Source organism: Trachypithecus francoisi, unplaced genomic scaffold (assembly GCF_009764315.1).
Source record: "Trachypithecus francoisi isolate TF-2019V2 unplaced genomic scaffold, Tfra_2.0 Contig00775, whole genome shotgun sequence".
NCBI classification, from domain to species: Eukaryota; Metazoa; Chordata; class Mammalia; order Primates; family Cercopithecidae; genus Trachypithecus; species Trachypithecus francoisi.
Genome location: NW_022680890.1, coordinates 30,335 through 53,606, shown reverse-complemented (window position 1 = coordinate 53,606; position 23,272 = coordinate 30,335). Strand labels below are relative to the sequence as shown.

At 43.2% G+C, this 23,272-nt stretch overlaps 1 protein-coding gene across 4 annotated transcripts; it reads right to left on the bottom strand.

Annotated features, from left to right (window-relative positions):
* Positions 1–1,101: 1,101 nt before the first annotated feature.
* On the bottom strand, positions 1,102–8,422 carry LOC117088678 (zinc finger protein 33B-like). Of its 4 annotated transcripts, none has more exons than XM_033219882.1 (4): positions 7,946–8,307; positions 6,396–6,448; positions 1,802–1,946; positions 1,103–1,526 (listed from the first exon to the last, which is right to left on the bottom strand). In XM_033219882.1, exons 1-4 carry the CDS (start codon positions 7,956–7,958, stop codon positions 1,375–1,377), a joined length of 363 nt encoding a protein of 120 aa, XP_033075773.1. In that variant the 5' UTR covers positions 7,959–8,307; the 3' UTR covers positions 1,103–1,374. The 4 variants fall into 4 exon arrangements, with proteins under 4 accessions (XP_033075778.1, XP_033075773.1, XP_033075783.1 ...); XM_033219892.1 differs by having other exon boundaries at positions 7,951–8,158; XM_033219897.1 differs by having other exon boundaries at positions 1,429–1,526; positions 1,797–1,946.
* Positions 8,423–23,272: the final 14,850 nt, after the last annotated feature.

Here is a 23,272-nt window from a genome sequence, read left to right as displayed (position 1 = left end):
TCATCTGCTGAAAATCCACCACTAAATTAAAAATAAAATTAACTGAGTAAGGCTTATGATAGACTCACCTTTGGACTCCAGCTGCCTCCAATCAACCCCTCCCTTCAGCCACTGTGACTTTTTGGTTATTCCTGAAAACCACCAAGCACATTCCTGTCCAAGGCTAGAAGCTGCAACTACCCCTGCTGAAAAGGGGCAGAATCCTCATGTCTCACATAGTCATTTCATTCAAGTTTCTGCTCTAATGTTGACCTCATTAAGGTTTCCCCTGACTGTTCCTTAAAGTACCACATTCAGCCAATCTAACTTGCTTTAATTTCTTTCATAGTCTTCAAAACCACAGAACACTTAATACACATAAACATATAAGTATATATACTTAGAGACATAATTTTTTTATATATATATTTATTTACTTATTTTTGAGACAGAGTCTCGCTCTGTCACCCAGGCTGGAGTGCAGTGGCGCAATCTCAGCTCACTGCAACCTCTGCCTCCCGGGTTCAAGTGATTCTCCTGCCTCGGCCTCCCAAGTAGCTGGGATTACAGGCACCTGCCACCATGCCCAGCTAATTTTGTATTTTTAGTACAGATGGGGTTTCATTATGTTGGTCAGGCTGTTCTCGAACTCCTGACCTCAAGTGATCTGCCCACCTCGACCTGTGCTGGGATTACAGGTGTGAGCTACCACACCCGGCCCAGCCTAATTTTTTCATTGTCCTCAGCACACAGCAAGTACTCAAAAGTTATTTGCTGAGCTTAAAAATGTGTATAAAAAATTATGACCACAGTGCTGGGCGCAGTGGCTCACGCCTGTAATCCCAGCACTTTGGGAAGCCGAGGCAGGTAGATCACGAGGTCAGGAGATCGAGACCATCCTGGCTAACACGGTGAAACCCCGTCTCTACTAAAAATGCAAAAAATTAGCCGAGTGTGGCGGCGGGCGCCTGTAGTCCCAGCGACTTGGGACGCTGAGGCAGGAGAATGGCGGGAACCCGGGAGGCGGAGCTCGCAGTGAGCCGAGATCGCGCCACTGTACTCCAGACTGGGCGACTGAGCAAGACTCTGTCTCAAAAAAAAAAAAAAAGATTATGACCACAGAATAAACACAAAACAAGGGAGGTTAAGATGGGACACTGAAAGTGCTTTGAGAAAAATAACCAACAATAGTAAAGTTGAAGTGGGCAAAGACTGAACTATTGGCAGGTGTAAGAATGGTAAACATTCAAAAAATGATTCAAAAAGAAGAAATTTTTTGTGAGTAGTATCTGGAAGTTTGATTTAGGAATCAGTATTCTCCATCACTTCCAGAAGTTAGGACCCCTATGGAAATGTTCTTGAAAAATGTTTCAAAGTTGCCAATCCCTGAATTAACTACTGGGAAACAACAAAGCACCTGATGTGAATCTGTGCAGTACATATTAACTCACCTGGAAAGCTCTGGCTTGGGAATTCTTCCTCCAGTCTCCATGGCTCTTCTCCTTGTTCCAGCCTGAAGATCACCTCTGGTTTGTGAACACAATACCCTGTATACAGGAAATAATTCAGGATTTGGACGAAGCAGTCTAGACCTCAGGCCTTTGAAGCAGGAAGAAGCTTCTGGGGCTGCTTCAAGTTGCCAGGGGAACATTTTCACCGGAGAGGTGAACACAAGTATCTTCTGGTGCTCAGAGGTGATCAATCAACACTGACCCCTGAAGCCTAACCTTAAATATCATTAAACTATACAGACTGCCCATATGCTTCATAATCAAAAGAATAAACAAATGCTATTTAGAATGATACAGTGAACAGACCTTACCCACTGAGACAAGGTTGCTGTAGTTCTCCAGCATCACATCTCTATACAGAGCCCTCTGACTAGGGTCCAGGTGCTGCCACTCCTCCTGGGTGAAGCCCACAGTCACATCTTTAAATGACACTGATCCCTGGAACTTCTGTTCTACCTGAAATGTTCAGAATTAGGTGGCATGAAGAAAGAACTATGGGCTAATCCTTACCATGATTATTATTCACAGAGTATTTTTTTGCTTTATACTTTTAGGGAAAAAAGATCATAACAGAAATATTCTGCCATTAATGCATTAAGATATTAATTCATGCAAAAAAAAATGAAGTTCCTACAATGTACCTGGAACTATCATCACTGCTGGAAATACTAAGATTAATAAAAATCTTCCTGTGTTCAGAGAATACACAGAATGGTAAGAAAATAAATGTGATAATATGTTATAAGTACTAACGTGAAAGTACAAACTCAATAGACTAATGTTAGGAGCAAAGTTAGCTCTGCTTTGAGCTTCAATGAGGAAGTACAGCTGTTGGTTAAATTATAAAGAACACTCTGTTATGTTCTTTATAAGCATGGGGCGATGACACAAGCAAAAGTGAGGGCCTGCAACACACTGCAGACATCAACAAAAGGGCAGACAGCACAGGAGATGGCCTGGTGCTGTCTTGAGAAGAAAAGCCAAGCAAGTGAGTTATAGAGTAATTTTAGACCAATGGTCTCCAAAGTATTTGATCATTTAACATTTTCAAGAATATTACTGTGAACTACAGAGTTGTATTTACAAATCACAGAAATAAACTGTCAGTACATTTATTATGAATTCTAATTTAATTCTCATTTGGATTTAAAAATGTAGAAAAAGAGCCTGACATTTTCTTCATCACAATACATATTCTGGGTTCTAATCCTTTAATTCAGAGACAATAATAAGGATGTGTAGAAAATGGAAAGATTTTGGAACTACTATACTTGAAACATCTGTAGGGTACATAGGAGAAGATATCCAATTGGATTGCTCTGGATATCCTCTAGGGCGTATCTTTTAGGGATCACTGCTGTGAAAAAGTGAGAGCCAAAGATGAGATGTGAGCATATACTGAAATTACGTGACCAGGTTTTGTTTACAGAACCAATTCTACTGAGAACGGCAAAGGATAAAACAACATTTACATAAACTACTGTAGAAGAAACCAGGATGCAAATAGGGCACAGACAATAGGACATAGAACAACAAAATGTGGTCACCAATTCATTAAGAAAAAAAATGTTTCCTCTGCCTATCCCCATGAACAGCTGCCCAGATAAAAGAGCCACAATGTAAACCAGGAAAGTTAGGGCAAAATAGGTTGGACACAGTATTCTAGCAAGAAATGTCCTAAATATATTAAATTTGACACATAGGTTGAGCGCAGTGGCTCATGCCTATAATCTCAGCACTTTGGGAGGCCGAGGCGGGCAGATCACCTGAGGTCAAGAGTTCGAGACCAGCCTGACCAAAATGGCAAAACTCCATCTCTACTAAAAATACAAAAAATTAGCCAGGCATGGTGGCCGGCACCTGTAATCCCAGCTACTCAGGAGGCTGAGACAGGAGAATCCCTTTAACCTGGGAGGCAGACATTGCAGTGGGCCGAGGTCGATGCCATTGCACTCCAGCCTGGGTAACAAAAGCAAAACTCCAACTCAAAAAAAAAAAAGAAGCATAATATGAAGATCAAGAATGAAATAAGGACTACAGAGACATTTATAATATAGTGGGTGTTCAAAGCCATCAAGAGAAAATCAGAAGGCTGTCAGAAAACTGGGGAAAGAAAATAATCAAGAATGGAACTGGAGGCCAGGCACGGTGGCTCGCATTTGTAATCCTAGTACTTTGGGAGGTCAAGGAGGTGGCTCACTTGAGGTCAGGAGTTCAAGACCAGCCTGGCCAACATGGCGAAACCCCATCTCTACTAAAAATACAAAAAAATTAGCCAGGCGTGGTTGCGGGTGCTTGTAATCCCAGTTCCTTGGGAGGCTGAGGCAGGAGAATCGCTTGAACCCAGGAGGTAGAGGTTGCAGTGAGCTGAGATCACACCACTGCACTACAGCCTGGGAAACTGTCTCAAAAAAAAAGGTAAGTAGTTCTTCCCAAATTTATATATAGGTTCAATTCAACCCCAAAGAAAGGCTCAGCAAGTTGTTTTATGAATACTAACAATATTTGTATGGAAATGCAAGAAACTAGGAAGAGCCAGGATCTTGCTGAAGAAAAAAATGTGTTAAACCCGCTAGTAGACACTAAGATATTTCACCAAGTGTGGTACTGGCACAACCAACCAACAGAACATAGTCCAAAAAACACACAGACATATATGAACACATAATTGATGACAAATATCACAATGTAAAACAGTGGGGAAAGGATGGTGTTTTCAAAAATAATTCTACATTAACCGTATGAAAAAAGGAATCTGACATCTATCTCATACAAAAGTAGACACTCATTCCAATGAAAGAGGCGTAAATGTGAATGCCAAAACAATAAATATTTTAAAAGATATTATCTTCATGACAAAAGAGATTATCTTCATGACCTCAAAGCAGGAAAAGTCATCTGAAATAGTACACAACACCAACAAATAAACTTAATAAACTAATCTAGAGATTGGTAAACTTCTTCTGTAAAAACTCAGACATTAAATATTTGGCCAGTCACCGTGGCTCACACCTGTAATCCCAGCACTTTGGGAGGCCAAGGCAGGTGGATCACTTGAGGCCAGGAGTTCGAGACCAGCCTGGCCAAGTGAAACCCCATCTCTATTAAAATACAAAATTAGCTGGGTGTCACGGCACGTGCCTGTAATTTCAGCTACTTGGGAGGCTTAGCCAGGAGAATCCCTTGAGCCCTGAGCGCAGGGGCTGCAGTGAACCAAGATCATATCACTGCACTCTAGCCTGGGTGACTCAGTGAGAGTCTCTCCAAAAAAAAAAAAAAAAAAAAAAATCAGACATTAAATTTGGGGCTTTGCAGGCCAAAAGGTTCCTGTCACAACTAGTAAACTCTGCCACTGAAGCCACAGATTAAATGGAAATGAGTGAATGAGCAGGGAGGTGTCGGGATTGTGAGGGGGACAAGACGACAGCTTCAGGAGTGCTGGCAATGTTTGTTTTGACCTATGTATTCATTATTTGCACCATGGATTTGTAATAATTCATTAAGTTCTATATTTAAAATTTAGCGGGTTTTCTATCTATCTGCTACACGTGTAGAAATAAGATTCATTAAAAATTAAAATACATAATCCCAGCACTTTGGGAGGATGAGGCAGGTGGATCACATGGTCAGGAGACTGAGACCAGTCTGGCCAACATGGTAAAACCCTGTGTCTACTAAAAATACAAAAATTAGCTGGGCGTGGTGGCGTGTGCCTATAATCTCAGCTACTCAGGAGGCTGAGGCAGGAAAATCGCTTGAACCAGGGAATCGGAGGTTGCAGTGAGCCGAGATCGCACCACTGTGCTACAACCTGGCGACAAAGCGAGACTCTGTATCAAAAAAAAAATTAAATACATTTTAATTTATTGGCCCTGCACACTGGCTCACGCCTGTAATCTCAGCACTTTGGGAGGCCAAGGAGGGCAGATCACGAGGTCGAGATATCAAGACCATCCTGGCCAACATGGTGAAACCCCATCTCTACTAAAAATACAAAAATTAGCCAGGTGTGGTGGCGCATGCCTATAGTCCCAGTTACTCAGGAGGCTGAGGCAAGAGAATCTCTTGCACCCGGGAGGCAGAAGCTTCAGTGAGCCAAGATCACGCCACTGCACTCCAGCCAGGCGACAGAGCAAGACTCCTTCTCAATAAATAAATAAATAAATAAATAAATAAATAAATAAAATACATGTTAACTTAATTGATCAAACACTACATGCAAAAGAAAATCGGAACCTGTGTAAAATAAAAATTAAAAAAGCAGTTTGACTCAATAGGCTGCACTCATTTCAGGGCTATCACTGGAAGGTTATTCACTATGGGTCTCTATGCATCTGTCAGGAAGTCTTTGTCTCTTCAGAGGAGTCTGTCTGTATCCAGTGTCTTCCTTTCTGCCACGGTTGTTGGAAACATAAGAACCTATGCTCAACTTACTAATTTGGCCTTGCTACTGATCTGTTATTTTCTGTTCAGTTTTTATCTATTACTAATTTCTCATCTTAACATATTAACTCCTGGCCCGGCACGGTGGCTCTCGCTTGTAATCCCAGCACTTTGGGAGACCTAGGATTGACTGAGCTCAGGAGTTCATGACCAGCCTGGGCAACATGGTAAAACCCGTCTCTAATAAAATGCAAAAAATTTGCCAGGCATGGCAGCGTGCGCCTGTAGTCTCAGCTACCCAGGAGGCTGAGGCAGGAGAAGTGCTTGAACCCGGGAGGCAGAGGTTGCAAGGTAGCAGTGAACCGAGATGGGGACACTGCACTCCAGCCTGGGTGACAGAGCGAGCGAGACTCTGTCTCACAAAAAAAACAACAAAAACCAACAACAACAACAAAAAACCCTATTGACTCTTAAAAATTTCACAAAGTCCACTGCAAAATAGAGAATTAATAAATAACTTACCTTGTTCATTTTGTTCTGTTCTTGAAAAGATGGAGACAACTCTGAAGATACAGCTGAGTCAGAAAAAGAGAAACGGGGTCATGAAAGATTTGGCCTGCCTGGCAACTCCCAGATTCTTCTGCCCTAAGAAGCTATACACACCCACTAGGTATAATGCTCCCCCTGGGAAAATATCAATGTTCTCTGACACTTCGGAATAGGCGGTAGAAATGGTGAAAGATCACCCTAATATAACTCCAACATAATTATGCAGCTCTTGGGCACAAGATTTTTCACTGGGTGAAAGTAAATATTTGCTTCCTAAGGATTTCAGTCTCCCTCGGTGTTCACAAAAAATGTATAATGATAATATTGGCCAAACAAGTTAACAATATATTTAATGAAGGAACATTAACACTAAAACCATTATAAAAAATAGGACTAAGCTATTGATTTTCCCAGTAATGTTAACCTCTGGTGAGTGACTCCACAGAAAGCCATAAGCAGCAGTGCTTCAAAGAAAAAATTTTAATTTCTTCATCTAACTTTGTTGCTATTTCTCAAAGGGATATTTTAAACTTGCTTTGACGTGTATGGAAAAGTAGACTACTGGCTTAGGGGTCAGATGTGACTTAGTCTTCCCTACTAACTGTGATCCTGAACAAGTCAATAACCTTGACAAACAAAAAAAACCAAAAAAAAATTATTTTTCTTCTAACAAATGAGGCAAAATTAGGTTTTGTTTGTTTTTTTTTTTGCAAGACAGCGTTTTGCTCTTGGTGCCCAGTCTGGAGTGCAATGGTGCGTTCTCGGCTACCTGCAACCTCCGCCTCCCGGGTTCAAGCAATTCTCCACCTCACTAGCTGGGATTATAGGCATGAGCCATCACGTATGGCTACTTTTCCTATTTTTTTAGTAGAGAAGGGGTTTTGCCACGTTGGTCAGGCTGGTCTCGAATTCCTGACTTCAGGTGATCCACCGGCCTCGGCCTCCCAAAATGCTGGGATTACAGGAGACAGCCACCCAGCCAGACCGAAATTACGTTAATTCTTTAAGATCCTTCCTGAGGGCAAGATCAAATCAGGACAGAGGAACAGCAAATACCAAGATGCAGTGATGGACATGACTGGAGGGCAGTTCGGAACTTAAAGAGGATGAATGCAGAACTAGGAAGGGAGTCCGTAGGTCAGGGGGGCGCTGGGGCGACTGCACCCGCCCTTCCCCACCCAGGTACCGCGCCGCCCTAACACACGCTCACACGCTAGACCAGAAAACTGCCCCTCCCGCAAGGCTCAGCGCGCGGATCCCTTGCGGATCGCGCAAGCGCACATGCCCTCCTCTGGCCCCCACAAACTGGGCAACACACGCCGCGAAGCCCGCTCCGTACAGAGGCTGCGCCTTTGACGAACCGGCCTAGCGTCATGGCAGACGTGCTGCAGCCCTGCCCTCCCCGGCTTCCCCTGTGAGGTCCCCGGGACGCCTGGCCACCACCTGGCACTGGTCCCCTGCCGCCCGCCCCCAGAGTCGCGCGGGGCACCCTCTCCCTCCCTGCCCAACCCGCCTAGGCTTACCCCGCTCCCTCATCCGGTTGCATTAGCCATAGAAGAGCGCACAGACCCTTGAAATCCCGGGACCGCCTCCCACGCAAAACCTGAGACAAACAAAAGGAAAGGCTGAAACGCAGACTCGCTGAAGGGGTAACCGGCGGACCAGGCATGCGCAGAGCCCACGCGCAAAGCCTGGCGCTGTAGGCGCCCAACCTGGAAACTAACTTTCCCGTGAGGCCGCGGGAGCAGCCCTTCAGGATTGGCGGAGAGGTGCCCCCGCTAGGCAGTGAGCGGATGCGGTCTGAATTGGTGCGGGAGCTGCCCGCAGCCCTGGCTCTCCCGGGGCGCCCCAAAGGGATGCACTGAAGGGAGGTCTGTGTGCAGTGAGTGTGCAGTTCAGACACAGACGCGTCAAGGAAGGGACAGCTGCGTGTCAGTTTCACGTTAAATGTTAGGAAGCAGATCTTCTCGATACAGTTTAAAAGACTTTGACACTATCTGCGATTCTTTGGGGGGAGGGGGGAAGGGGGAGGTGCCTCAGGAAAGCTACTTCATCAAAATCGTTAAAGCAATAAACGGGAATTGTAGCTCAGTGAGAAAATAGACATAATCTAGAAGAAGAAAATAAATGTCACATATGATTTCCTCTGTGACATTAAAATTGCTTGACTATATGGAAATACATTTAGTCTCTCTGTACCTTTCTTAGGAAGACAAAATTCCTAAAAGAACATCAACAAATTTTTGTATTTTTTCTCTTTGATCTTTAGTGCATTGTGTACTTTACAAAAGCATTCCCAACTTTATCCACAGTAAGTAAAAACCTAAATGAACAGCCAGTATACGTTTTAAAAAGCAGGAAAAAATGCCTGAGAAATAGCTATATGTAGCTGTATCTATCTATACATATAATATTGCTCTATTCAAAGTAGTTTGGCACCTGCTCCATGGAAATAAGATACCATGATTAAGAGTGTTCTTTAATATGTAGTAAATACAGCATTTCAAAACAGTGAGGGAAAGAATGGAGTATTCCAAAGAGCATGTCGTTCTGAACAAATTTGGAATATAGAGATATACATAGATCACACGTGATAAAATTAACGTGTACAATATTGAAACATTTAAACCACTAAACGAGTATAAATTTTTGAAAATTGGCATGTGGGCCAGGCACAGTGGTCCACACCTGTAATTCTAGCACTTTGGGAGGCGGAGGCAGGAGGACCACTTGATCCTCCGAGTTCAAGACCAGCCTGGGCACTATAGTGGGACCCCCATCTCTACAAAAATTAAAAATAACAATTAGCCAGGCATGTAGGCAGGTGCCTGTGATTCCAGGTACTTAGGAGGCTGAGGTTGGACGATCACTTGAGCCCTGGGTTGCAGTAAGCTATCATGGCACCACTGCACTCCAGCCTGGGTAACAAAGTGAGACTTTGTCTCAAAAAAAAGGGGGGGGGGGATGTGATGCCAAAGACAGAAACTATAAATTTAGTATCAGTTACATTTTATAATAGAGAAAAATAAGCAGGTCCATTCCAGCAAAACTTTTAAAGTCCATTATGATAATTGAAAGAAATGCAAATATGGCCAGGCATGGTAGCTCATGCCTGTAATCCCAGCACTTTGTGTGCAGAACATGGAAAGCCCCTGTTGTGTGCCCCAGGGTACCACTGCTGTGTAGAAACAGTGATTGAGGTCTTTTCAAGCCAGAAAGACTTAAAGGATCAACCCTTAAAAAACCCAGATGTTGAATATTTTACTGATGGAAGCAGCTTCATATTTGAGGACAGAAAGGCCAGGTATGCCTCAGTCATATTAAACTCGGTGGCCGAAGCCCGCCCCCTGCAGGTAGGAACCTCAGCGCAGAAGGCAGAACTAATAGCTCTCACAAGAAACTATTTCTAGTGAAGGGAAAGTCAGTGAATATCTATACTGACTTAAGATATGCTTTTGCCACCTTGCATGCTCATAGAACCATTTACAATGAAAGAGGACTGTTAACTACTGAAGGAAAAGAAATAAAGAACAAAAAGGTAATAGAGCAGCTCCTAGAGGCTGTAAAGGCTCCAAAGGAAGTAGCAGTCATCCACTGTAAAGGACATCAAACAGGAGGAAGTGTTAAGGCTACAGGAAACAGAAAAGCAGACAAGTAAGCAAAATAGGCTTCAATAACAGAAAAAACAAAGACAGAAGAGACTTATGCCATGCCGTTTATTACAGCTTCCCTTTGCAGGCACTCCTAACTACTCATCCAACAAGAAGATGTGGTTTGTGGCAGGAAAACAGGAGATATCAGAAAGGAGGCTGGTGGAAGTTTTCAGACGGGAGGCTTGCCATTCCAGAAGCCATTGCCTCTTGACTTATAGAGCAGTTTCACCAAGGAACACACATGGGGAAAACAGCTTTAGAGATTCTCATAGGGCAGTATTTCTGTGTGCCACGCTTAACTGCCATCACTCGAGCCGTCTGTGAGCAGCGTGTTACTTGTGCCCAGAATAACCCAAGGCAAGGGCCTACTTGGCCTCCAGGAATTCAGAAAACAGGAGTGGTGCCAAGTGAAAACCTACTTGTAGACTTTACTGAACTGCCTCAGGCTGGAGACTATCAGTACATGTTAGTGTTTGTCTGCACTTTTCAGGGTGAGTCGAGGCATTCACCATCAGGACAGAAAAGACATGAGAAGTAACCAGGATATTATTAAAAGACATTATTCCTAGATTTGGACTTCCTCTAAACTTAGGTTCAGACAATGGACCAGCTTTTGTGGCAGAAGTAGTACAGCAACTAACTCAGATGTTAAAAATTAAATGCATACAGCCTATCACCTACGAAGATCTGGAAAGGTTGAAAGGATGAACCAGACACTGAAACAACTGTTGAAGAAGTTTTGCCAAGAGGCTCATTTAAGGTGGGACCAGGTATTGCCCATGGTCCTTCTCCGAGTCAGGTGTACCACTACAAAATTACCTGGGTATTCACCCTCTGAGATAGTGTACAGCCCACTATCCCTACTTATATCTCAAGTAAAAGGAGATTTAAAGCAAATTGGAGAACTGACCCTAAGAAGACAAATGCAAGCATTAGGTAATGAGGTAATGCAAGAAGTAAAAGGGTGGGTAAGAGAAAGAATACCTGTTAGCCTTACAGATGCAATACATCCCTTTCAACCTGGGGACCCTGTATGGGTTAAACGCTGGAATCCTACAACCCTCAGGCCCTTATGGGATGGCCCCAATATTGTGACCATGTCTACCCCTACCGCTGTTAAAGTTGCAGGTATTACACCTTGGATCCATCACAGCCGACTGAAACCTGCAGCCTTAGTTCAAGACCAGTGGATGAGTCAGCAAGATCCAGATCATCCAACTCAACTGATCTTGCAGAGGAACCAAGGCACAGCAGGAAAAGACAACTGCCCTGCTCTGACCACACTGGAGGCTGGTCGGTCAATGTACAGTTGAAGCTTAAGGAAATGTCAAACCCTGCTCTAGTCATACAACTGGAAGGTGACTAGTCTATGCATGGCTGAAGCTTAAGGAAAAGTCAAGCCCTGCTCTAGTCACACAACAGGAAGCTAACTAGTCTATGCACGGCCAAAGCCTAAGGAAGCCAGCACTAGATAAGTAAATATAGATTGAATTTGCAAGTGTAGTTATACTATTGCTTATACTGATTGTCTTGCTGTTATGCTATCTTTGTAATTGCTATCAAACTTGTTGCCAGGGAGGATGCCCATGCATAGTATAAACTTAATCGCACTAATGACAATAATGTTAACAGGCACGGGAGGAAACCAAGATAACTGTCATCATTGTATGCTAGTAAAGGTATAACTAAAACCCTGTTATATCAAACTTATTATGAGTGTACAGGAACTCCCCTGGGGACATGTGTTTATAATCAAACCAGCTTCTCCATCTGTAACTCAGGAAATAGGTAACCTCAAGTATGTTATAATCCAGGCCTCCTACCCTATGACTTCTAGTTTGAAATTCAAATAGGGAAACTTTTATTACCTTCATATACCAATCCTAAAGACGTTAGAACTGGGTAACTCATAAGCAAAACACAGGTATTCCCTTATTTACATAAATAATCTGTTTCTATATATTTTGATGCCTGTCAGGCTGCACATCTCAGCAACCCAAACAATCTAGGAGTAGGCTGCAAGAACTTAGGAAAAGAAAGAGTCAGCAGCAAGACTGCTAAGATCATAACAGGAAAACTAGAAGAAGAATGTCCTGATTGTAACATTCAATGGACCACATATGAGTTCAGCCAATGCCTTTATGCAGGGAGAGTAGCTCTGCTAACCAACCAAGAAGCAAAGATTGGTTGTGCGACTAAAATATGCAACCCCCTTAATCTGACCATATTAAATCCAAACATGGCTTTTTGGACTAAAGAATACCAAGGAGAGCTAAGCTTTGCTCGAGAAGGAGCAAATCTAGGTGTTCCGTTAATCATTGTTAAAAAGACACAGCGAGCCAAGCTCAAGTCAGTCCAATGTCACAGTTCAGATTTTTCAAATCCTTCAATAAACGTTTTAACCCCAAGGAGCCAAAAGTTCAGATTCCACCAATGTCAGCCAAGAACCTATTCACTCAGCTAGCTGAAAATATTGCTACTAATCTTGGAGTCACCTCATGTTATGTATGTGGAGGTATCAGTATAGGTGACCAATGGCCCCAGGAGGCTAGAGAACTAATGCCACAAGATAACTTTACCATACCAGAATCTGTTACAAGGTTCAATTCAAGCCCAGGTGTCTGGCTATTAAAAACTCCTATCATTGGAAGATACTGCATAGCACAATGGGGAAAAGACTTTCAAATTCAAGTAGGAGATATGACTTGTTTAGGTCAGCAATATTTTTAAGCGTCTAAGAACAAGACCCACTGGAGAAGCTTTATAGACAATTTCTCTGTACCATATTTTAACACTCTCTCAGTTTCCAGCACTAAATCAGTTGTGGTATCAACTAAACACTCCAAATGTTTGGAAAGCACTGACAGGACTATATGGGATCTGTGGGACAAAAGCCTATTAACTATTGCCCAAGAAGTGTACTGGAGCCTGTGTGTTAGGGACAATAAGGCCATCCTTCTTCTTGCTCCCACTGAAACAAGGGGAAGATTTTAGTTACCCAGTCTGCGATGAAGAAAGAAAAAAGACCAAAAGAAATGTCTTTACTCAGATAAGTACTGTGGAAAAGATAAGCACAAACATAAAGAAAGACATTGAGATAGGTAGCTGGAAGATAAAGAATGGCCTCCTGAAAGAATTATCGAATACTATGGGCCAGCTACATGGGCCCAAGATGGATCATGGGGCTACCACACCCCTATTTACGTGTTAAACCAAATTATAAGATTGCAAGCAGTACTAGAAATCATAGTCAATGAAACAGTCTGAGCCTTGAATCTCTTAGCCATACAGACCACTCAAATGAGGGATGCTATATGCCAAAATAGGCTAGCATTGGACTACCTCCTAGCCTCAGAAGGAGGAGTTTGTGGCAGGTTTAATTTGGCCAACTGTTGCTTACAAATCAATGATAACGGAAGAGCTATTATGGAAATTACTGTTAGAATGTGGAAGTTAGCCCATGTCCCAGTCCAGATTTGGTCCAGGTAGAGCCCAAACTCACTTTTTAGAGGATGGTTCTCATGGTTTGGAGGCTCTAAAACCTTGATAATTGGTTTTATAACTATAGTAGGAGAATGTCTAATACTGCCTTGTCTTTTACCTCTCCTTATCAGAAGCATGCAGTCTACTATTGAAGCAATAGTGGACCAAACAACTACCACCAAAATAATGGCATTACAAAAATACCAACCAGTCCCCCCAGAAGAATATGAGCCTACAGAGGAAGAGATAAATGACTGTGGTGATTTTTATTAATCTACATTTATGGTGAGCACCAAAGGTGGGGGATTGTTGCAGGAAGTCAGGGACCCCGAATGGAGGGACTGGCTGAAGCCATGGCAGAAGAACATAAATTATGAAGATTTCATGGACATTTATTAGTTCCCCAAATTAATACTTTTATAATTTCCTACACCCATCTTTACTGCAATCTCTGAACATGAATTGTGAAGATTTCATGGACATTTATCACTTCCCCAATCAATACTTTTGTGATTTCCTATGCCTGTCTTTACTCTCTTAATTCCATCATCTTTGTAAGCTGAGGATGTATGTCGCCTCGGGACCCTGTGATGATTGTGTTAACTGCACAAATTGTTCATAAAGTATTTGTGTTTAAACAATATGAAATCTGGGTACCTTAAAAAAAGAACAGGATAACAGCGATGTTCAGGGAACAAGGGAGATAACCATCAGGTCTGACTACCTGAGAGCCGGGTGGAACAGAGCCATATATCTCTTCTTACAAAAGCAAACAGGAGAAATATTGCTGAATTCTTTTTCTCAGCAAGGAACAGCCCTGAGAAAGAGAATGCATTCCTAGGGGGAGGTCTCTCAAATGGCCGCTCTGGGAATGTCTATCTTATACAGTTGCAGATAAGGGATGAAATAAGCCCTGGTCTCCTGTAGCACTCCCAGGCCTATTAGGATGAGGAAATTCCTGCCTAGTAAATTTTAGTCAGACCGGTTGTCTGCTCTCAAACCCTGTCTCCTGATAAGATGTTACCAATGAAAATGTGTGCCTGAAACTTCATTGGCAATTTTAATTTTGCCCTAGTCCTGTGATCTTGCTTTGTACCCATTTGCCTTGTGATATTTTATTGCCTTGTGAAGCATTTGATCTCTGTGACCCACACCCTATTCGTACACTCCCTCCCACCCAGGGAGTTGAAAATCACTAATAAAAACTTGCTGGTTTTGCGGCTTGAGGGGCATCACGGAACCTGGTGACATATGATGTCTCCCTCGGACACCCAGCTTTAAAATTTCTTTCTTTTGTACTCTTTCCCTTTATTTCTCAGACTGGCCAACACTTAGGGAAAATAGAAAAGAACCCATGTTGAATTATTAGGGTCTGGTTTCCACCGATAGGGGATGAAGAAGGGATTCATGAATTTTACAAGTATAATCAAAGATCAAGAAATTTTTACTTTTTCCTTCAAAAGCTAAGTGTAGTGTAGCCCCCCTCCCTACCCCATAGTCTAAGTTAGAGAAGAATACTAACTGCCTGTTTTTCCTTCTGTGCTCAGTGAGCCTTGTCCGTACTTGCCAGTTTCATATTCCTTGAGGCTCAGTGAGTTCCCGCGAGTTCCCGCTTCATCTCCCTAGCACAGCTGCAAAGTTACAAGGTTGATAAGCATATGTTACAGAAACATAGTTTCCCAAGGATGTGGAAAATGTAGTATAGATAAATGTAAAACACTGATCAACTGCCTTTGCTCTCACTTCTGTAAGTATACTTCCTATATCATGTAGCTCCTGGCCACTGACTGCTTAAAAGGTGGCTGCTTTCTTTGTGTAGGGCTCAGACTTTTGTTGATGCTAGTCCTACTAAGCCAGGTGATCACCTTAATAAAGGCTTACTTGAGCTCTATTCAGTCTCTCCCATCTCTGATTGTCCCCCAATATCATCTCCCAGGTTCAAGTGATTCTCCTGCCTCAGCCTCCAGAGTAGCAGAGATTACAGGCACACACTGCCACACACAGCTAATTTTTGTATTTTTAGTAGAGATGAGGTTTCACCATGTTGGCCAGCATGGCCTCGATCTCCTGACCTCGTGATCTGTGCACGTTGGCCTCCCAAAGTGCTGGAATTACAGGCATAAGCCACTGTGCCCAGCCCAAATACTTCTTTAAAAGAAGAAGCTGGAGACTAGAACTAATGGATAAAGTAAAAGGCTATTGCTGGGGTGAGATTAACAAGCGCATACTGCAAACAGGAAGGAGGAAATTCCTTAATCTATTATCCTTGCGGATAATAATACAGTCATCATTATAAAAGTTAAAAATTAGGCCAGGTATGGAGGCTCACACCTGTAATCTCAGCACTGTGGAAGGCTGAGGTGAGCAGACCACTTGGGGTCAGGTGTTCAAGAGAAGCCTGGACAACACGGTGAAACCCCATCTCTACTAAAAATACAAAAAATTAACCAGGCGTGGTGGCAGGTGCCTCTAATCCCAGCTACTTAGGAAGCTGAGGTGGGAGAATTGCTTGAACCTGGGAGGCAGAGGCTGCAGTGAGCAGAGATCGCACCACTGCACTCTAACCTGGGCGACACAGCAAAACTCTGCTTCAAAAAAATAAAAATTAGGCTGGGCATGGTGGCTCACACCTGTGATCCCAGCACTTTGGGAGGCTGAGGCAGGTGGATCACCTGAGGCTGGGAGTTTGAGACCAGCCTGATCAACATGGAGAAACCCCATCTCTACTAAAAATATAAAATTAGCCAGGCGTGGTGGTGCATGCCTATAATCCCAGCTACTTGGGAGGCTGAGGCAGGAGAATCACTTGAACCCAGGAGACAGAGGTTGCGGTGAGCCAAGATCGCACCATTGTACTCCAGCCTAGGCAACAAAAGCTAAACTTCTTCTCAAAAAAAAAAAAAAATTAGAATGATATTAAATGTTAAAAACATTGCTTCATTAACTCACCCAAAAAAGATTCCAAACCACATAAGACAAGTCTATGTTTTATTTGTAGGCCCTTGACATAAATGAAGTTAAGGGCACCACCACATAGCTTTCACATAAACATGGGTCACAAGGCACTGCTGACACTGAAATTGTGTAATTACTATGACTCTTTCAAAAATTTTGAGGGAATTGAACTATTTCAACTTTTGAGCATAACGTGAGACTTTGTTTATAAACATGATTTAGAATTCCCTTAAAGTATGACAATTTAAATTCTTATAAAATATGGAGAATATATGTTTTCTATTGACTCATGTATAATGTATAAAATACAAGGGAAAAGTTCAAAAGAGCTTCACAAAACTGACAGCAGTCATTACCTTTGTGGAAGAGGCAACACTTGGAACGCTGGTCAAAAGAGCTTTTATACTTACATGAAAAGGCAATGCATTTTATTATTACTTATGACAGTGTAAATTAATAATTTTAAAAGATAGACAACACAAACCTGATACATACACTCACATTCGGGACAGCAGGAGATGGGACAACCTAACACGGCTCTTTCTCTATGGCACGGGAACTTCCCCTCCCTGGTTTTCACTCTTGCCATCTTCAAACTGGGTCAATCTACTCTACCACCCAGGGTTCTGAAAATAAAATGTAGGAGCTCCTAGCCCAAGGCCTACCTGGAATATTGTAATTCCTCATTAAATGTGCTTTAAGTATTATATCAGGGTTCTCCAGAGAAACTAAGTGTGTGTGTGTGTGTGTGTTTGTACATTTGCACATATATATGTGTGTATATATTTATGTATATATTATGTGTGTGTGTTTGTACATTTGCACATATATGTGTGTGTATATATTTATGTATATTGTGTGTGTGTGTGTGTGTTTGTACACTTGCATATATATGTGTGTATATATTTATGTATATATTATGTGTGTGTGTTTGTACATTTGCACATATATGTGTGTGTATATATTTATGTATATTGTGTGTGTGTGTGTGTGTGTAGAGAGAGAGAGAGAAAGGAGAGATTTAGTATAAGGAATTGGCTTATGCAATCATGCAATTATGGAGGTTGACAACTCCCTTGAATAAAAGAACTGCAAGCCTCATTCCAGGAGAGGCCCTTTACTTCCAGGAGAAGCAGCCCCTTTTACCAGGATCTCCTTCATACCTATTCCCCCTGAGCAAAAGGGGCTTGCTGGCTGCTGCAATCTGCCTTGCTCCCACAAACACAGTGGTAGAGCCCCAGAGGACTTGCAGCCTCAGAAGAGGTACTGAAAAGACTAAGGGACTATGGCAGCCTCAGAACAGCCACAAAGAGTAACTCCTGAACATGTCAGTGGTGGGAGCAACAGGTTCAGTGTGGACAGTGGTACGATATGGTAACATACAATGATCATGCCTTTGCTTCTCTTATTTTCTGGAATATATAAATGGCTATGGAACTTATGCTTTTTAGCCAAGATGGAGTAACAGGAACCAAATTTATCCTTCCATCTGAAAGAACTAACAACAGACAAAATATAGGAAATGGTGGCACACCAGACCATGGACATCAGGCAGCCGAAGGACAGAGACAGGAATCAAGTAAGGTGAGTCCCCGACTGCCCCAGCTTACAGCCTGAGACATTCTAAGCAGTGGCATAGGAAGGAGAACCCCAGGCAGAACCCAGTGCTCTCCCTGGTTAAAGGAGATGAAGCTGGGGCCAGGTGTGATGGCTCATGCCTGTAATCCCAACATTTTGGGATAGGTGTAGATGGCTTGAGGTCAGGCACTCAAGACCAGCCTGGCCAACATGGCAAAACCCTATCTCTACTAAAAATACAAAACTTAGCCAGGCGGTAGCGGCATGTGCCTGTAATCCCAGTTACTCAGGAGGCTGAACAGGATAATTACTTGAGCATGGGAGGCAGAGGTTGCAGTAAGCCGAAATTGTGCCATTACATTCCACCCTGGGTGACAGAGCAAGACTCTGTCTCAAAGTGTAAAATAACAATAAAAATAAAGGAAACGGAGCTGGCATTTGCAGGACTGAGTCTGCAGGGGAGGGAGCTGCACCAAGAGGAAGCTCCAGAGATGATAAGCAGAGGGAAAAAAACAACCAGAAGAACTTAAGGAAACAGTGTCAAGCATTAAACTCTATCTTTTTAAATATACTTTACCCATCATTCTGTCTTTTCCAGCTGGGCTCACTTAGCACTTCCAAGTTCCCAGGGAAGTTCTGTGATTTGCTCCCTTCAGAACCCTGGGACTTACACCTTAGTCCACTGCCCCTCTGTGCTGGAATAAAAGGGTCCATCACTCTGTGACAAGGCAGTCCCCAGGCAAGCAGGCAATTCCCTTGGACTTCTCTCTGGAAGCCACCACACAGTCATGGCCCTGATGACACCCAAGGGTGCGTAGAGCACAGGACTCCAGATTAAGCTCTGAGAGCAAATCTACCCTCTTACTTTCAAAATCATAGAAGTGAGGTTTGTGGATAGGTCAGAATTTGAATCTCCTTTGGAAAGTGACTTGTTTGGGGAAAAGGGGCACAGGTTAAGAATCTGATGTGTGCTATGAGCTGTCTCTTCATAAACATGAACTTACTCAAGCAGTGACACAATTTTGCTCATTTGGTGAAGTTCATTAACTTCCTGCATCTCCTTAGCAGGCACCAGCTCAACAACTGCTGGAGACAAAAATGTCAGTTTTCTGCTTATCTGCATATGGAATCTGTCACTGTTCTTCAAAGCAGGGACTTAAGGAGCCTGAGTTTGATAAAGAGAGCCAGTTGGTCACCCCAGGCCATTCCATTCCATCTGGGTTAGGTGCATATGGCCTCCTGCTGGCCATTCTGATCCTAAGGCCAGAGAAAGGGTCGACAGTAGTCATTTAGCCACTTAGTTATGCAGGTGCTCAGGGAAGTCTGTATGTGGTCTAGATTTTAAGGCTTTGTTGGTGAGAGCTGGGCAGGTGGTTGGTTAGAATTCAGTCAGCCAGTGAATCAGGAAAGCAAGAGGGGTTTGGCAAGGATCAAATCATCAACCCAAAGTTTCCCACATGCAGCAGTGTGATAACCTCTGTGCACAGATCCCCTCCCTCTGTGATGGGCTGAACTGCGTCCCCTTCAAAATTCCCATGTTGAAGTTCTAATGCCCTGTACCTCAGAATCTGACATTTTGAGACAAGATCTTGGAAGATGTAATTAAGTTAAAAGGGGAGCATAATCCAATATTACTGGTGTCTTTATAAAAAGAAGAGATTAGAACACAGACACACACACTGGGATGACCATGAGACAGACACGGGGAAAAGATGGCTATCTACAAACCAAGGAGAGGCCTCAGGAAAAATCAGCCTGCTCCATGATCTTGACCTTCCAGCCTCCACACAGTAAGACCGTAGATTTTCATTGTCTTTGCTGCCCAAGCTGCAATGCTTTGTTACGGCAGCTGCAGCCACCCTGCCACCCTACCACCCTGCCAAAGCACACTGAAGATGCTTTAGCATGGGTGTCCAAGGGAGAGAATACAGTCATGGGTTCTTAGTTTCTGTTTCCGGATGGGCCAGCAAAGCCCATTCCTCATCCTTCTTTTCCACTTATCACTAGAGACAGAAACTAAAAACCATGGCCTCAGACTGCTAAAATCCTGAAACAAAAAACAGGACAACAACAACAACAAATAGGGTGGGTTAGACAATTTTGGGAGAGTAGACAGAAAGTTTTACTCCTCCTGGAGTCTAAATGAGACTTCCGTTTGCTGAATGAAAGACAGAGACTTGGCTAGGTACAGTGGCTCATGCCTGTAATCCCAGTGCTTTGGGAGGCTGAGGAAGGAAGATCACTTGAGCCCAGGACTTCAAGACCAGCCTGGGCAACATAGTGAGACCCAGTCTCCACTAAATATTTAAAAAAAAAACAAAAAACTGGCCAGGCATGGTGGCTCATGCCTGTAATCCCAGCACTCTGGGAGGCTGAGGCAGGAGGATCACTTGAGGTCAGGAGTTCAAGACCAGACTTGTCAACATGGTAAAACCCTGTCTCTATTAAATAATACAAAAATTAGCCAGGCATAATGATGGCACATGCCTGTAGCTACTCGGGAGGCTGAGCTGGGAGAATCACTTGAACCTAGGAGGGGAAGCTTGCAGTGAGCTGAGATCACATCAGTGCACTCCAGCCTGGGTGACAGAGTGAGACCCTGTCTCAAAAAAAAAAAAAAAAATTAGGCATGATGGTACATGCCTGTAGTCTCAGCTACTCAGGAGGCTGAGGTGGGTGGATCGCTTGAGGCCCAGAGGCAAAGGCAGAAGTGAGCCAAGATTGCATCACTGCACTCCTGCTTGAGTGACAGAGCGAGACACTTGTCTCAAAAAAAAAAAAAAAAGACAGCGACTTGGTAAGGAGGAGGAAGGAGACCTAGGCAGGGAAAGATGGCACTCATGACCATGGCCCAGAGAGCCCTCTTCAGAAGACAGTTTGGGGTGGGGCGTGAACAGTGGGAGAGAGGAAATGGGAAGGGCAATTGCAGCTCAAGCCCCTAGGCACTGGCTCTGTCTCCTGGTCTTCATGGAATGGCTCTAGCAAGCTTGTTCTATCCAGTAGAACAAAAATTGAATCCAAATCTTAAAAATTCCATCCCTGAACGTGTAGAGGTGGGTGTCAAATAGATTCTAAGAATTCTAATATATTCTACAATATATTAAAAAATATTAAAAGTTGGCTGGTTGCAGTGGCTCACACCTGTAATCCCAGCACTTTGGGTGGCCAAGGCAGGTGGATCACCTGAGGTCGAGAGTTTGAGACCAGCCTGCCCAACATGGTGAACCCCCCATCTCTACTAAAAATACAAAATTAGCCGGGCGTGGTGGCGTATGCCTAAAATCCCAGCTACTTGGGAGGCTGAGGCAGGAGAATCGCTTGAACCCGGGAGGCAGAGGTTGCAGTGAGCTGAGATCGTGCCATTGCACTCCAGCCTGGACAACAAGAGCAAACTGTGTCTCAAAAATGAAATAAAATAAGTCATAGTGATTAAAATATGTTTAGCATAGTATCAATGAATAATTGATTGCAGCAGAACTCAAAACAGATGATGATACATAGAAAATAGTGATATGTATGTATGCATTAAGTATTTAGAGACAGGGTCCTGCTCTGTCACCCAGGCTGGAGTGCAGTGGTAACATCACAGCTCACTGTAACCTTGAACGCGTGCACTCAAACAACCTACCACCTCAATCTCACAAACAGTTGGGATGACAGATGCACATCACCCCACACACCTAATTTTCTTTTATTTTTTTTCTGAGATGGGATCTCATTATGTTGCCCAGGTTGGTCTCCAACTCCTGGCTTCAAGTAATCCTCCCAAAGCACTGGGATTAGAGGTATGAGCCACACATGCCCAGTCAGATAATTGGTATTTATTGGCTTCATGGAGAAGCCACAGCAGAGGTATGGTGTGGGTCTTTGAGCTGTAGAATCAGCAGCTCAAACACTGCTTGAGCCTGTTCACCATCATGCTTCTCTTTGCTTTCCACACATTTTTTTCTCTTACTGAAAATGCATTCCAGTCACCAAGTAATTGGAACATAAACACCTCCAGTTATGAAAATCTTAGGATAAGCTATCAGTGGTTCAACTTAATCAAATACTCATCAATGAAATCTTCAATGTGACACTAGGAGGGTGAGGTCCTGTGACTGGCCCATCTGGGTTAAGCACCAGCAGTAGAGTACTGTGAAAAGTAACACAGAGCCTACAAATGCAGTAGCCACTCCAAAGGATAATTTTGCATGCAAACATGGTGAAACCCCATCTCTACTAAAAATACAAAAAGTAGCCAGGGGTGGTGGCTCGCACTTGTAATCCCAGCTACTCAGGAGGGTGAGGAAGGAGAATTGCTTGAACCCAGGAGACGGAGGTTGCAATGAGCCAAGATCATCATGCCATTGCACTCCAGCCTGGGCAACAGAGCCAGACTCTTCCTCAAAGAAAAAAAAAAAAAAGGACAGATTCTACATATATTAAAATTAAGCAAGAGGCTTAATTTGACCCATGGGTCAAATTGAAAATTAAAGGTGGGAAATTAGAAGGTAATTTGAACTGAATGAAAGTAAAACACATCACAATTTGTGGGATGCCATTAAACTGAACTTGGAAGATAATTTTTAGCACTAAACATTCAAAAAAGAAGTCTCTAATGAATGACGTCAGCTTCCCACCTTAAAAAACCAGAAACACTTAAGAGCAAAAATAGCTAAAAGTAAGCAGGAGAAAGGAAATAAAAAGCATCAGAGTGGAAATCAATGAAATAGAAAAAAAATAGAAAAAATAAATGAACTGAAAAGCTGGTCCTTTGAGAAGAGAAATAAAATTGACAAGCCTCCAGCCAGAGCGATTAGGAAACAAGGGAACAAACAAATGACTAATATCAGGAATAAGAGTGGTTACATTGGCCAGGCACAGTGGCTCATGCCTGGGAGGCCAAGGCGGGCAGATCACTAGGTCAGGAGTTCAAGACCAGCCTGGCCAACAAGGTGAAACCCCGCCTCTACTAAAAATACAAAAATTAGTGGGGCATGGTGGCATGTGCCTATAATCCCAGGTGCTTGGGAGGCTGAGGCAGGAGAATCACTTGAACCCGGGAGGCAGAGTTTGCGGTGAGCCGAGATTGTGCCACTGCACTACAGCCTGGGCGACAGAGCAAGACTCTGTCTCAAAAACAAAAGAAAAAATATATTCCATGTCTCTGCTTGTCTCTGAACATCCAGAACACAGTTA